The following is a 14,636-nucleotide window of genomic DNA, read 5'->3' as shown; positions in this document are numbered from 1 at the left end:
TGATTCACACTAGCACTTTAGAAATGGCTGTCTGTCAGGTTAGGGCAGGGGCAGGGATGGGAAATTTTTTGGGCAGAGGGCTGCTTACCGAGTTTTGGCAAGATGTTGAGGGCCACATAGGTAGCCCCACTCCTTGACAGGTGCCCTGCCCCCTAGTTGCCATCGTGTGTCCCACCCCTTCTTGCCCCCTAACCCCCAACCTTTGCCACCAGAAGCTCCTCCCCTTGCCCCCAGAAGTACTCCTTTCAGCAAGGGGTTTTGCCACCTCAGAACCAGAAAAATACCAAATTATATTCTAAAAATCAAACATCTACAACATTCATTAATTTGATTTTAAAAAAATATTTTTGCCCTGATTTACATGTGTAGTATACATAGAGGTGATTGCACAATAGCTTAAAATGAAGTCTTACTCTTGTATATTGTGGGCGGTGAGGGCATGGGGGATGGGTATAAGTTTGTGGGGGACTGTGGGTGTGTGGTGAAGGGTGTGGGTGTCTGGGGTTTGTGGGGGTTGGATAGGTATGGGGTGGGCTAAAGGAGCATGTGGGCGTGTGTATGTGGATATGTTAAGTGTGTGTGGGTATGGAGTTTGTGGGGGGCTGTGGGTATCGGTGTGTCTGTGGTGGGTTGTAGGGGAGTAGATAGGCGTGGGTGTGGGGTGAGGGAGCATGTAGGAGTGTGTGTGGATATGTGGGGTATGGGTGGGTCTGGGGCTGTGTGGGGGGAGGGTGGCTGGTGTGTGGGTGTAGGGCTGTGTAAATGGCAGTGTGAGGGGGGTGTGCGTGCATGCATGCAGCCAGGAGCCACATGGTGCAGGAGCTGCTGGCAGGCAGGCAGGGAAGTGCTGAAAGTGGTAGCAGGTTGGGCGGAGTGGGAGCAAGCGGGCATGTGGGAGCACAGCAATAGCTGGGCAGGAACGTGGGGCCCAGGCAGGTGTCCCGGGGTCAGCGCCGAGAGGGCCCAGAGTGAGGTGGAAGCAGTGTGGGGTCCCAGCTGCCAGAGGCTCTGTGGAGCCGGGCTGGATACCCTCTCTCCCCATTGGGCCAGCCCAGCCCAGCTCAGCCCAGCTCCATAGACCTCTACCAGCCCATGCCCTACACTCCTGCCGCCCCACTCTAAGCCCTGCCAGTGCTGGGCCCAGGACACCAGTGCAGCCCCATGCTCCTGCCCAGCTGTTGCTGTGCTCGCACACACCCACTCACTCCCATTCTCCTTCCCCCCACCGCCACTTTTCCCACTTTCCTACCTGTTGCCGCAGCACTCCAGCACCACATGTTTTCCGGCTGCATGGCCGTAACTGCAGGACTCAGCAGGAGCTAGCCCAGCCCCAAGGACCAGGGCAGTCCCCTTCCTCCCCCTTCCTGGCCCCCTGCATTCTTATCTGAATTTCCCTCTCACAAGCAGGGAGGCAGGAACAGTCCCACAGTCCCAGGCCACAAGCCTCTGCTAGGCAGGGCCTTCCAGTTGGGAGAGGGGGGTTACTGATGGGGGCTGGAGGTGGGGGGCAGGCAGGCCTTGCTGCTGGGTCCTGCTGCTGGCTTCTCCTGGGTCCTGCTTCCTTGGCTCCTGTTATCTTTGACAGGCAGCCAGGAGCAGATAAATATTAATTTTCTACAATGTTTAGGGGTTCTGTGAGCCGGATAGAACATCCTGGCGGGCCAGATTCAGCCCACAGGCCATATTTTGCCCACTGCTGGGTTAGGGGGCGTGCCTTGTAGGGGAAATGGCTTTAGGCAGTAGAAGGGCTGGATTTCGCTGGCTGATAAAGAATTTGTACGTGGACACATGGACATCTGTAAAAATAAAAAACAAAAGCTTTTTCTGTTGGCAAAACAGTGTAGTATGCACCACAACCGTGAGCATGGCTTTGAGGCAGGCAAGCAATCCTGCCTTTCAGCAGGAGTATGGGCTAAACAAGGGAATGGGGAACTAGGAACATTATTGTTTGACTTGGAGTGCACTTGGATCCACATGTCCTCACATGTACCTGTTTTCTGCTTTCTATCTATAAGGCAGAAGATGCTTGAGAGTTTTGAAACATACTCTCATTGAACACAGAAGGCTGAGTGTAGTCCTCAACTTTGCTTGTACCAGCCTTTAGCTTCCTTTCATAATTGCCAAGGGAACAATAGGTTTGATGTACATACTGCACAAGAACTTGAATGATCAAGGCCATTATAAAAAGGATTCATTCTTAATGACAGCTACCAAAGGGATAGTATCTAAGTTTCAATAGTACTAAGCTACCCATTTTTGAAACCCCACTCTAGAAAATCTGATTATGCAAAGGAAATAGTAGTAAAAATTTTTAAATGGATCCTTTTAAAAATTAGAATGGCTACTGTGATGTTTGAGCACTGCTAGGATTCATGTGGGAGCCAAGATAGCACTGCTAGAATTCATGTGGGAGGCATAGATCCACTCTGACTGACCCAGGTAAACTCAATAGCTAGTAAAATATCAAATTTTACCCTGAGACCAGGTGTGCAATTCCCATTGATTATATTTATTATGTGGATAAAGTAAGAGCAGTGGGAGCAGAGCTCCTTGGTCTGTTACTCTATGTTCAGCAGTATAGAGGTCAAAACTTCTGCCTGCTCATGTCTATACTATGTCAGACCCTGCTAGGGAGCACAGCTCTGAACTTACCCCACATTAGCTCCTGCTCTGTGCAGACCAAAAAAGCAAAAAAAACCCCTCTATCATCTAGTCACCTTAACACAATGCAAGGACCACCATGGGGGAACACAATTAAACAGCTACCTGGCGCATTTTCAGCATTTGGTAGGAACAGGGTGCATCTACATGTGTGCTTTACTACCAAGTTGACTAATTAGCTCCACATTAAAGTATCACTGTCTACATATGCACCCCTATTAGGGCATAGTAAATTAATTAGGATACAGTAAATTTACTATGCATCCCACAGTAAATTGACATGTCTGGGACAAGTACTATCCTACAGCAGAGTTATTTAGTGTGCTGAAATGCATATGTAGATGGTGACCAGGTGTCCATGTGTAGATGGTGACCAGGGTGGTGACCACCCTGGCTGGGGCATGAGGATGCTACAGTGTGGGAGCTGCCTGCTGGCTAGCCCTGCACTGTACCACCCTGCACCCCATCCAGCCTCTCCACAGGCCACAGAAGCTCCGTGATGGCATGCTGACCCCCTGGGCCTCCTGCTAGCTGGGGCAGCACTGCCCTGGCTCAACATGCTGTGCCCAGGTGCACACGTAAATGCAGCACCTGGGAACAATGAACTCTGGTGCAAACTATACTGGAGTTTATTGCTACATGCTAATTGCATGTGTAGATGCACCCACAGAGTGGGAACCAGTGTGGACCCTAGCATAGTTGATGCCTGCTCTAATAGTAACACATGATTGCTGTGTGGGATTTTCTTTTATCTTCCCTGTGTGATGAATTAAGCAAGAACAGAATTCAGTATGGAGAGTTAATAGATCGTTGCTACCAAATTCATCACACACAAATGGGAGCCTGTGCCTTTTCTTTCTGCCCTCATTTTCTTTTACTTTCCTTGGCATCATAGCTGCCCAGGTGTCAGGATTAGGAATGTTTTTAATGGATTTAAGAACCACTGAAATTTCATAATCAAGCAAGTTCTCATCCTCCTTTCTATACAGGAAAGCACACAGGAAATTGCAGTTGATTCTGGAAGCACTAGACTCTGCCCTTTGGTTCCTGTTCATTATCATTCAGGAACACTTTATACACTAAAACACTTTTATTCAAAAAAAATGACAGATAGAAACACTTCAGAAATTTCATAAACTCCCCGCTGGGAGGTAATAATATTTTCTAGGTTTTCAGCTACATTGAAAGGTCACTTGAGGGTGATATTTTTACACTCATGCATAATGCATGAGGTGAAACAGTGTAAGTAATTACTATAAAATTAACAGACCATGGCCTGTATGCAGGATGATGGAAAATAGGTTGCTAATGACAGGGAATCAAGTGATATTTTTCAGTAGAGTTTAACTATTCTTTCAATAAAATTGCAATTTATAATAGTGATAATCTACTTAGAATCTGTTCTTAGGACAATTAACAATCCGTTTCTTAAAGTAAAGCATCTGTGACATCAGTATTAGCTAGCAGGCCTATCACAGAGTATTGAAAAATATTGATTTGTGATGATTATTTGATAAATAGCATAAGGTCATACACTTCTGTGTGTCCCATAATGCACATGCTGTGTCTTTAGACCTACCTATAGCTGGCAGTGTGAGAAAGCTATTGGCAGTTTGTTATTCACCTTTTTGTGTCACGTGACAACTTAGCCCATTTGCCAGAGCTTTGTTCATAGTTTCATAGAAGTTAGGGGCTAAAAGTGACCTTACACCACCTGTGGGGGAAGTCTGACCAGACCCTTGGTACTCGACTTGTAAAGAAGTTGTTCCTTATGTCTAGTCTGAAGTGATTTCAGTCAGTTTGTGCCCATTATTTCTTGTTCTCCCCTGGGGCAACAGGAGGAACAGAGGAAAGATGGAGGGAAATAGCAGGGGGAAGTTAAGGGCTAGAAGCAGCAAGAGCTGTAGGATTGAGATAGGGAATTAAATGATGGAAAAATAAGATTATGCTTCTACCAATGAAAAGAAAGCAAAAATGGAGAAGGAGAAAGGAGGCAAGCAGTAAGAAGGTGCTGATGCCAGCATTCAGGGATTCTAGCCCAAGGTAAAACTACTGATATCAGTAGGGGGATACATAAACAAGCAATTGCTAAAGGGCTAATAAAACTGTGATTTTATTTTATTGTTTTCGTTTTCAAACCTATTTTGTTTTCTTTATAGGGCTGTTGGCTACATAACATCTGCATTATTCTACCCAATTATCACCTTCATTCTAATTGCAATCTGCATTTCCTATTGGGCAGTAACAGCTGTGTATCCTTCTGTATAAGTATTTGCTCCATGGTATCAGTGTGGTACCTGAAGAGCTCCAGGACAAACTGTATGTAAATGCTCACATCAGTCTTCTTTTGAAGTGACCCATAGATTCAAGCTGGAGACAAAATCCTCACGTAACTGTTTCCACTAAGACTAATGAATAGCTGCTCTCTGCTGTTTATTTTCCCTTAAAGTGGGGCTTTCACTGGTTCAAAAAAGAGACTCAATTGTTGTTGTTCAGAACACTGTTTCCCATTCTCTGTACTCTGTGTCGACTCCCCTGCAGGTATCACCAGCACAGAAGCTGGCCAGAAGCCACTGGAGGTATAGTGAACTAATCCAGGGGTGGCCAACATATGGCACAAGTGGCATGGCAACCTTTGTGTGTGACACACAGCAAATTGGGGAGGGAGCAGGATGCACAGCAGTGGATAGGGCATAGAGCAGAAGCAAAATAGCAGATCCAGCAGGAAGCACAGGGAAGGAAGTAGAGTAGATCAGGCAAGGAGCAAAGGACTGGGAGAAGAAAGCAGAGTAGGGGATCAGAGTGGCATTTGGGAAGGGTGCAGGGCCTGCCAAAAAGTTGGCCCCTACTGAACTAATCTACTCTGCTGAGCTATGTGTGTAGTGTGGGTTAAGAGAAGAATAGTAGGAACTCCCCTCCTTACGTCTGTTCAGAGGTGTAGAGGTTGAGGGTAGATCTGCATATACCTTTGCCCTGGGAACCCTCGCTTACATGGTGGCCTCATGCATCAGATAGGATTTAGCATTAAAACAAGATCTCTCTGCAATCCATGTGGATTTTAAAGGTAGTGGTCCCCTGTTTTTGTGTTTGTTTTACTGAGGAGGCCCTGTGTTTCCTCCTTAATGCAATTTATTCAGTTTCCTGGCTACATCAGGAGAACCCGTGTATAAAGTAATGGCTAATCAAACACTGTGCAAGTATGCAAACCTGACCTGCGACCCAGAGGTAAGTGTTATTAGGTGTATTAATCACCATTCAGTTCATGTGCAATACTAGTTAAGAAACAGATTTTTTTTTTAATTCTTTTTACTCATTGCTTGTGTTTAAACTGCAGGATATTTGCTGTCAGATAGCAGTCCCTAGCCATGTCTACACAAGACACTGACTGTGCAGTAACTCTTTACTAGTCAGTAGTAATGTCACATGGCACGAAGCACGATGCAAAGTTACTGTGTAGTAGTAACAAGTTGCTGTGCAGTCAGCATGACCTGAAAGCTGTTTAGTGATGTTACTGCGCAGTAACTTGTTTATGCAAGGACTAAATGACTGCAGTAAAAACTGTGCAATCAGCCTCTCATGTACAGCCCCTGTGTTCAAAGTGATTTATAAACATAGACTAATTAATCCCCACAACACCACTGTGAAGTAAATGAGTATTAGTAGCCCTGTTTTACAGGTTGGGGAAGTGATATGCAAAGCCAAGGGCTTAGCTTTTGAAAACCATCCAGTAATTCTTAGTGGTTCTGTTTTTGTATACCGTGGGCACCCCAAATCAATGGCCAGTTTTGAAAATTTGGGTCTCAGAGACTTGCCCAAGATTCATAGCACATTGATGGAAAAGACCTGATTATCATAGATATCAGATCTCTTCATTTAGTCACACATTCTAACTACTGTTTCATGTTTCCTATCACACGGGCTAGCAACAATGATAATTTAAAAAATACTCATAACATTTTTCAGCTTCTAAGGACATACAGGACAAGTGAAATTGGGCTCTAACTTTAGGGTTTGGTGATTTTTCTAATAAAAATCAGGACTAATAAAATCTAACCTCAGGAGGAATGTATGCATTGCACATATCTCAAGCACTACAGCATTCTGCTGATGTCTGAGAACCAAAAAAAAAGAAAACAATTAGGAAATGATTATTTTGCCTTCATTGTCCAGATTGAACAAAAGGAGTGAATGTCATAAATGGAGAAAAACCATTTCAGTTTTAAACATTATTACTATTTTAATAATCTGAGACAGGTAATAATCTGTGACCAGATGGTTAGCTGGTATAAAATGTCATAGATCCATTGATCTCCACAGAGCTACGAAGATTTATGCAAACTGAGGTCTGGCCTCCGAGTGTTAAGAAAATGTCTTTTGGCCTGGCCAGCTTTCCTGCAAGGAAGCAAAATAGTTTATGTATCTTTTGAAATTCAAATTCAGACAACCTAGGTCCCAGTCATACAAAAATTTATACATATTTAAATAGTTTGCCATATTGACAAACCCAGAGATTTAGCACCTGCATGGGTTTTTATCTTTTTAAAATATTGCCCTCTTGGTTATGTAAATTAATTTAAAACATTTCAGTGCAGTCAGATTTCATTTGGTGAGCAATGAAGAACTGAAACTTCTGGTAGAATACATGAGATTTGTGCTAAGCCATTCAAAGTTCATTACTTATGAATATTTTATTTATTTTCTTTCTCTACAGACTTTTAACACAACCAATGTGACCAAATTGTGTTCTGGTGCTCAGTGTACTTTTGCTTTCTATGGGGGAGAAAGCCTGTACCACAGATACATCTTTATCTTTCAACTTGCCAATGCTTTTGTCTTTCTTTGGCTGGTGAACTTTGCAATTGCACTGGGTCAGTGTACCCTTGCTGGTGCCTTTGCCTCCTACTACTGGGCTTTTAGAAAACCTGCTGATATTCCCCCATGGCCACTCTTTTCTTCCTTCGGACGAGCAATACGGTAAAGTTAAGAATCTGTACCTTTTATGTATTTTCTAAATACATAACTCATAGAAACCTTATAACTCATAGAGAAATAATATAATTATTCTTAAAGTATCAAATGAAAATTATTGTGTACAAGAGTGGTATTATTAAAGACTCAGCTTTTTTAGTTATTAAAGGACCTGCATTTTCCAATTATCTGGGGTGTATGAATTTCAAAAGAAGAGAAGCCCTAGCAAATTATCTGCCTAATTAACTCTTGCAGGTCTTGCAACTGTGCCAATTTGTTACTGCAACTCACAAATGACCCATTGGGCACCTAAGAAATAACAGTTATTTTGTTTTGTGCCTAGTAGTGGCAAGTGGGAATAAAGATTTTTGTGCAGAAATGTTGGCTTTCACATTTCTGAACGTCAGTTGGACACTATATTTATATGTAAAAATATGTAGCTACACATACAAGATGATAGGTGTATATTCACATAGGTGTAGATATGATCCTGGTTTTCATGAAATTAAAGGCCCAGGTCCATGCACAAAAGCTTATATGCCCTTATACAGTGTTACTGTGTGTGTGTGTGTTCTGTGTGTATACAGAGTGCTTAAATGCACAGGTGTATACGTAAACTTTGGATTCATTTATATATGGATAACCTTTTGTGAAAATTAACATAGGTAAACATGGATTTTAACAAAACTTTTTTATAAAATTACTGTAATTCTAATAATCATTTGATCTATTATTTCCTTCTTCAGCAGAGAGGAGACAATTAACTGATACTACCTACAAGCAATAGCTATGCTGGCATAACTGTCCCATGTGGATACATTATTCCAAAATAAAAATAACTACTTTCTATAATAATTGCTCCCCTGCCAAAATTGGCTAGAGTAGTTGTATTAAAAGTATCCAGTTACAGAGGTTCGCTTTTAACCTATAGCCCCTGATAATCCAAACTACTTGTGTGAAAAGTACTTCCACACTTCAGTTAAGAGGTTTTGTGTATAGACAGGGTTCAGGTTAGGGGCAGCATATAGCAGCAAAATGTTCGGCTAGCCTGAGGTTATTGTATAGCATTAGTGGAGGCAACACTTTTTACAGTTTTTCAGCAGCATCCAAATCCTCAGCAAATTTTTCATTGTGTTTCATCTTTCTCAGAAGATTCTTAAATGTGAAATCTGTGAATAAGGTAGACTTAGTTACATCAGTGTCTCTTGTAACCTTACTTTGTTTTGTATTAGATACCACACAGGTTCACTGGCATTTGGGTCTTTAATTCTTGCAATAGTCCAGCTGATTAGAATAATCTTGGAGTACCTGGACCACAAACTGAAAGGTGAGACTTATAGTCTGCTCCAGAATATTAAGTCCTCTGGTAAATGTTTGCTTTCCTTCCCTCAGACTTCAGATATGAAATATGTAAGGCTCAGGTCCTGGGCTGCTGTTCTTGTAGCTCCAAGTAAAGTCTAAGCTGCTTTGCCATGGAAAGTTGAACAATAGTACAGGAAACCCTTGCTATTCGCGGGTTCGGCATCCACGATTTCAAATATTTGAATCCTCATTTTAAGTATTATACACTTTATACACTTACAGGAGCTCCCCAGGAGCTCTGCACTTGGTGCTGCTGGGCTCCTGCCACTGCGCTCCCGCCGTCACCACTGGAGCCATGCCTCCCCCCCCAGCCACTGGGGGCACTGCGTTCATGAATGCAGTGCCTTATTTGCAGATTTTGCCATTCATGGGGGATACAAGAACGTTTTCCCCACGAATGGCGAGGGTTGCCTGTACTCATGCAGAAGGTGGATCTGCTGGAATTTATCGCTGATGGGCTAGATTCATTCTGGAAGGAAAAAGAACATCACATCTCAGCCCAGTGATGGGGTAGGATTTATCGGAGGGAGAACATGGGGAGTTTTTCCACCTCTGACAGACCTTGGGGGTTCAGTTTCCCATGTTTTCAAGACAAATCCTAAACTGTCTCTCCTTCTCATTCTGCAGGTACACAAAATTCCTTCACAAGATTTCTGCTCTGCTGCCTCAAATGCTGCTTCTGGTGTTTGGAAAAATTCTTGAAGTTCATCAACAGAAATGCTTATATCATGGTGCGTAGCTTGCCTTTTGGCATGTTATAGCCCCATCACTGTGGCACAGCACTCGGGGCCTCAGATAAAAATCCCTTGCATCTGTGCTTTAATATTAATTTTGATTTCCCTAGGATACAATTTGGCTATCATCTGTTACTGTTTGAATTGGGAAGTTAATGAATTGGATGCTAATGACAGGAGAATTCACATGCCCCTGCCCCTCAAAGGTGATGATTTCTTCCCTGTCCCCCTCCAGAAATGGAGGTATGACATAGTTGGCATAATAATTTCCCTTCACACCTGCAATTCAAACACGGATTTCAACATTCATTTTACCACATCCAAGGCATGCTGCATGCCTTGCTGCTGTGGTATTTTTGTTAAAATGTGCTGCTAAGAAGGACATTTGAAAACAATTAGTATCTGTATTTACACTCAAAGCTATCGAATTCTCTCAATTACAGCAGCTGATTTTACAACAACCTCAACTGACTTAGAAGAAAGTTTCCAGATTTACACTTCTAGAAACAAGCAGGATTTAGCCCAAGCTGTTTTGACCTGAAACAATTTTAAGTGCCTTACAATCACATACCTGTTATCTTAGAAGAAATGACTGTAATGATGCTGTTAATACCACATTCACTAAAAAAAGGAATTGCAGAAATAGTTGCAATCTTGAAAGAAGTGAATTTTCCTCTTGTAGGCCTTGTCTACACTGAAAAAATTGACAGTAATACTCCAGAGTAACTGTTCTTGTATATACTCCCCCAATCCCTTCCAAAATAAATGTGATTTTATTTCAGATTAAGGACTTTGCTTTGTGGAGTAATGGTATGTGGATGTAATTGCTCTGACCTTAATATTCTGGTAGTTGGTTTATCCCTACATGAGATAAGAATCGGGTCCAGTGCATCCCAGCTGTGCAGTGAGAACAACAATAATAACGAGGAAAGGACAGGCCTCAGCTGCAGAGTTTAGTACTGGACTGAATTTTTCCAAAGGTCAGACATGTTTGGAGCCAGGTTTGGTTCAGGCTCACCTTGAGTTTAAAGAAATCTTTTGAGTTTATTGTGCCTACTTCCTGCACAAATCACAGTAATGGCTTTACACCTATTTGATACATGCAACTGAAAAGGACCTTCCCTTCCCGCTATATTCCCCTTAACCTGCCATCATCAATTCCCCATCTGTGATCCCATCTGGGTCATGCACCAGTGCAGTGGGGCAAAGACTAGGTTCCTGAACTGTTCCACTTAGAAAATTATGCTTTGTGTCCACTTCCTGACTGCCAAAAGATCACCCAGGGCTGCAGAGCCTCACAAAGAGAGAAGTTGGAGAGAAGGGACATGTCTACTTGAGATGTTTACTGTGCAGTAGACTAATTAACGACACTGTGTATGTGTAGATGCTATACAGGCTGGCTGGGGCACAAGGGTGCTCTGGCTTAACATGCTGCAGTCATGGGCACATGTTCAAATGGCATGACTGGGAGCAGTAAACTCCAGAGCAATAAGCATGTGTAGACACGCCCAGGGAGAGATATTATAACACTGCCTGCAGGAGACTGAGGGAAAGTAGAGAGTAACATGGGGCTTGGGTGGGAGTTTGATCACAGATACAAGTGTATTATATAGGGCTGTACATGCATAGAGCCCCAGAAGCCATGAGAATGGTGTTTGATTAGCTAAAAACTTATCAGACAACTGTTACTGTTTTGCAGATCGCAATATATGGTAAGAACTTCTGTGCTTCGGCAAAGGAAGCATTCTTTCTGCTGATGCGCAATGTGGTGAGGTAAGGGGCTATGTCTCCTGTCCTTGAGATTGACACCTTCCCTGCTATTGTGTTTTGAAAAGTTACTTTTTCCCCTAGAAGATTAATTCCAACTGGTCCAATGCTTACATGCTGTTGTCCCTGTTAGCACCAGCAAGCCATACAGCTAGGTATTCCTTAGTCCAAGCTAGAGTGATTTAATATGACACACAATTTTGCTATGGGTTACATGATTGACGCTGTAGAAGCTTAGGTATCCCTGGCCCTTGTAAAAGGGCTAACAAGAAAGCAGTGGAGCCAACTGAGAGAATTTGTAGTGATTTATTACGCATGTATCTATCTATAGGGTGTCTATCGGCATAGCATCTGGACCCAGCGTGGATGGTGCCAATGTGTGTCTGTTCATATTTTCTAAGAGGAAGAACAGCTGGACCTGAGCCTAAAAATCCTGGGATGGTTTACAGAGTGACAGGGAGGAGGAAGGGTTTTGCTTTTAAAACCAAAGTCTTTAATATTTAATAGGGCATCTCTTCTCATGCTAGAAGCCTCCCCTGTGCTCCCCACTGCATTGCCAGGGCTGTTGCTGAGCTCCTTTTTCCAATCAGCACTTCTCATTGCTCCTGGCTCTTCCTGTAATACAGGAAGATCAAAAAGAATGGGAACAGGGTGCTGATTAGAACAAGCCCTTAGGAGCAGGCCATGCTGGAGCAATAGGAGGTGGCCTAATTACTAGCAAGAAGCACACTGAGGAAGCTTAGGGAGTTTAAATTATTTCGTTCTGGGGAAGGGAGGATGGAGAAAAAGCCATGGACAAGGAAGAGGGGGAGGAGAGAGGAACAGTGAAAGAGAGCAGAGAGACTTTGAGAGTGGGGCAGGCAGGAGCAAAGGGTTCTAGACAGAGATGGCAAGGGAGGATTGAGCTGTCACATAAAGGCTCCAGGATGTCCTGCTGGGTTTAGCCAATCTGTTAGTAGCCATGCCCATTGCTGATGATACCCAGGCAAAAGTGGAAGACCATCCATTTCTGTTATCAAGGATTAAAAACAGGACAGGGCCATCCCTACCTTGCAGCCTTGATGCAATGATCTTTGTTTCCTTTAAAGAGTTTCACTTTTCTGTTCTATTTGCTATGGTTCTTAATAGCTATAGCTAGGAGCCAGGAAAATCTCTTTATTATTTTGAACTGGAATTTTCTTCTTTTAGCTCTAATCCCTACCTCTGACAGCTAATGATGGTTTGTTTTCTTTAATTTGGTTGTTGACCACTTCTCTTTCATGGTAGTTGGTACAATACATTACCATATACAGAGTCCCCAGCATCACCAAGATTCTCACCAGGCAAGTCTCATTTCCATGCCATTATTTATGGCAATTTGTGATAAGAGTCTGCCAAGGTTGGAGTCAGAGGCTGCCTGCAATAAGCCTCAGCCCTGCTTTGCTTTTCTTCCTGTTGCTACAGTCTAATCACACTGACGGCTAGGCAATGCAGTTATAGGACAGTGTAGCAGAAAACTTGGTGCTCCTGCTACATTAAGAGCAGGCAGGCTGTAGCTGCAGCAGGCTGCAGGTATGGCAGGAAAGCAATCAGCAGCCACATGACTCAGGAGGGGCTGGGTTTAGAAAGGATACAAACCCAGGCCCTGAGCTGAGGCAGACAGTAAGGACCTGGAGGCTGCTGAGGAAACATCTAAGCAGAATGGCTGCAGCTTCTGAGTGCCAGTGTGGAGAGTACAGCCTGGAGCAGTCTGGAAGTTTGGGAAGCGGCTATGTGGTGGAAGAGGTCCCTAGGGGCCCAGTAAGGGGTCCAGGACCCTAGAGAGGGGCTGAGATGGGACCAGAAGGTTCCAGTTGGCCCAGAAGGAAGAGAGGGGCCAGGAGGCCAGAGGAACCAGAGGTTTATAGCCTCAAGTGGGTGAGCATTTGCAGAGGTCTGTAGCCCAGGAGGGGTGAGTGTGAACAGGGCCAGGAGAACCCAGGAGTCTTATCTGGCCTAGGGGTGAGAGAGAGGTCAAAGTGTTGGGGACACAGCCAGAGACATGAGAGGGCCAAGGAACCCATAGCCAAAGAGGGGCAAGGACTGAGGCTGGGAGACAATAGCCCAGGAAAGGCATGTGACATCAGGAAGTGATAACATCTGCAAGCAATATGGTGGGGTGTAGGGGTGGACAGAGACGCACAATTAAAGCCCTTAAGACAGGATCAAGCTTGGGAAGCCCTGGGGCAGCCTCCCATTTTCTAGAGACTATTACCAACAAGGCATGGCTGGTGAGGGAAGGGGAGTTTTGCCTGAGAGGTGGTGAAGCCGAGGACTAAGGGGTGCTCTAGGGGCAGGACAGCCACCTGTGGAGCAAGGAACAGTTACAGTCAGGTTGACATTACAAGATTTTGCTGGCTTCACCCCCACTACTGGGTAAAAACAGACAATATTTCTGTTGTAGCAACAGCTGTGCTAGAATGTTTCTGGAGCTTCAAGGGCCCAGTCCTGCAAGACAAGTGCAGATGGGGGAACTCTGTGTTCCCTGCTTGCAGATGTGTTCTTCAGGAATCCCCAGGTCGGGGATTCCCTAGGCACACATTTTATGCTGCCATATCCCAGGTTAGGGCACACCTCTGCAAATCGGTGATCAGGCCCCTAAAGCCCCTGGACTGTCTCCTGGGGCAGCTGGACAGCATGGGCAGCTCTGGGCTACCCGCACTCTCCTGCCTAAAGTAAATAGATGTCTGCTGCAAAAAGGGGGCACCACCCATGTCATGGCCCCAGTTTTGAGCATTTGTGGCACAACAAATGCCATGGACAAACTGTTCACTTGGCTTTTGTGCTGCTTAAATATTTTTATGGTAGCAGAAAGTTCAGGTCTGTTCCCAGACTATGCCAGCCATAGGCACTGGACACTTCTACATGAGATGTTCACTGAGGAGCTGACTAATTAGCTCCACAGTAAGTGTCTCAGTGTCTACACATGCAGTGCTATTAGGCCTCAGGAAACTAATTAAGTCTACTGCAAGTTAGTACTTGTAAATACAAGTACTATTTTGCAGCAGAGTTTTTGACTCTGCAGCACCGCACATGTAGATACTGAAGGGGCAGGCTGGGGCATGAGAGTGCTTCAGTATGGGGCTCCCTGCTGGCTAGCCCTACACTGTAGCACCCTCATGCCCC

The 14,636-nt window shown here is 44.2% G+C and overlaps 1 protein-coding gene across 3 annotated transcripts in view; it reads left to right on the top strand.

The window, feature by feature from the left end:
- SLC44A5 (solute carrier family 44 member 5) overlaps window positions 1-14,636 on the top strand; it is a 239,894-nt gene that overhangs the window by 209,207 nt on the left and 16,051 nt on the right. For all 3 annotated transcript variants that reach the window (XM_090046428.1, XM_090046430.1, XM_090046429.1), the window contains 6 exons: window positions 4,821-4,913; window positions 5,799-5,886; window positions 7,373-7,635; window positions 8,862-8,956; window positions 9,619-9,722; window positions 11,425-11,498. In XM_090046428.1, coding sequence (XP_089902554.1) covers window positions 4,821-4,913; window positions 5,799-5,886; window positions 7,373-7,635; window positions 8,862-8,956; window positions 9,619-9,722; window positions 11,425-11,498 — 717 coding nt within the window. The remainder of the gene's footprint in view (window positions 1-4,820; window positions 4,914-5,798; window positions 5,887-7,372; window positions 7,636-8,861; window positions 8,957-9,618; window positions 9,723-11,424; window positions 11,499-14,636) is intronic.

The sequence above is a fragment of the Crocodylus siamensis genome, chromosome 5 (genome assembly GCF_052110815.1).
Source record: "Crocodylus siamensis isolate JL-2025a chromosome 5, ASM5211081v1, whole genome shotgun sequence".
Lineage (NCBI taxonomy): Eukaryota > Metazoa > Chordata > Crocodylia > Crocodylidae > Crocodylus > Crocodylus siamensis.
Note: the sequence above shows the minus strand (reverse complement) of the source record. Positions and strands in the feature narration are given on the sequence as shown.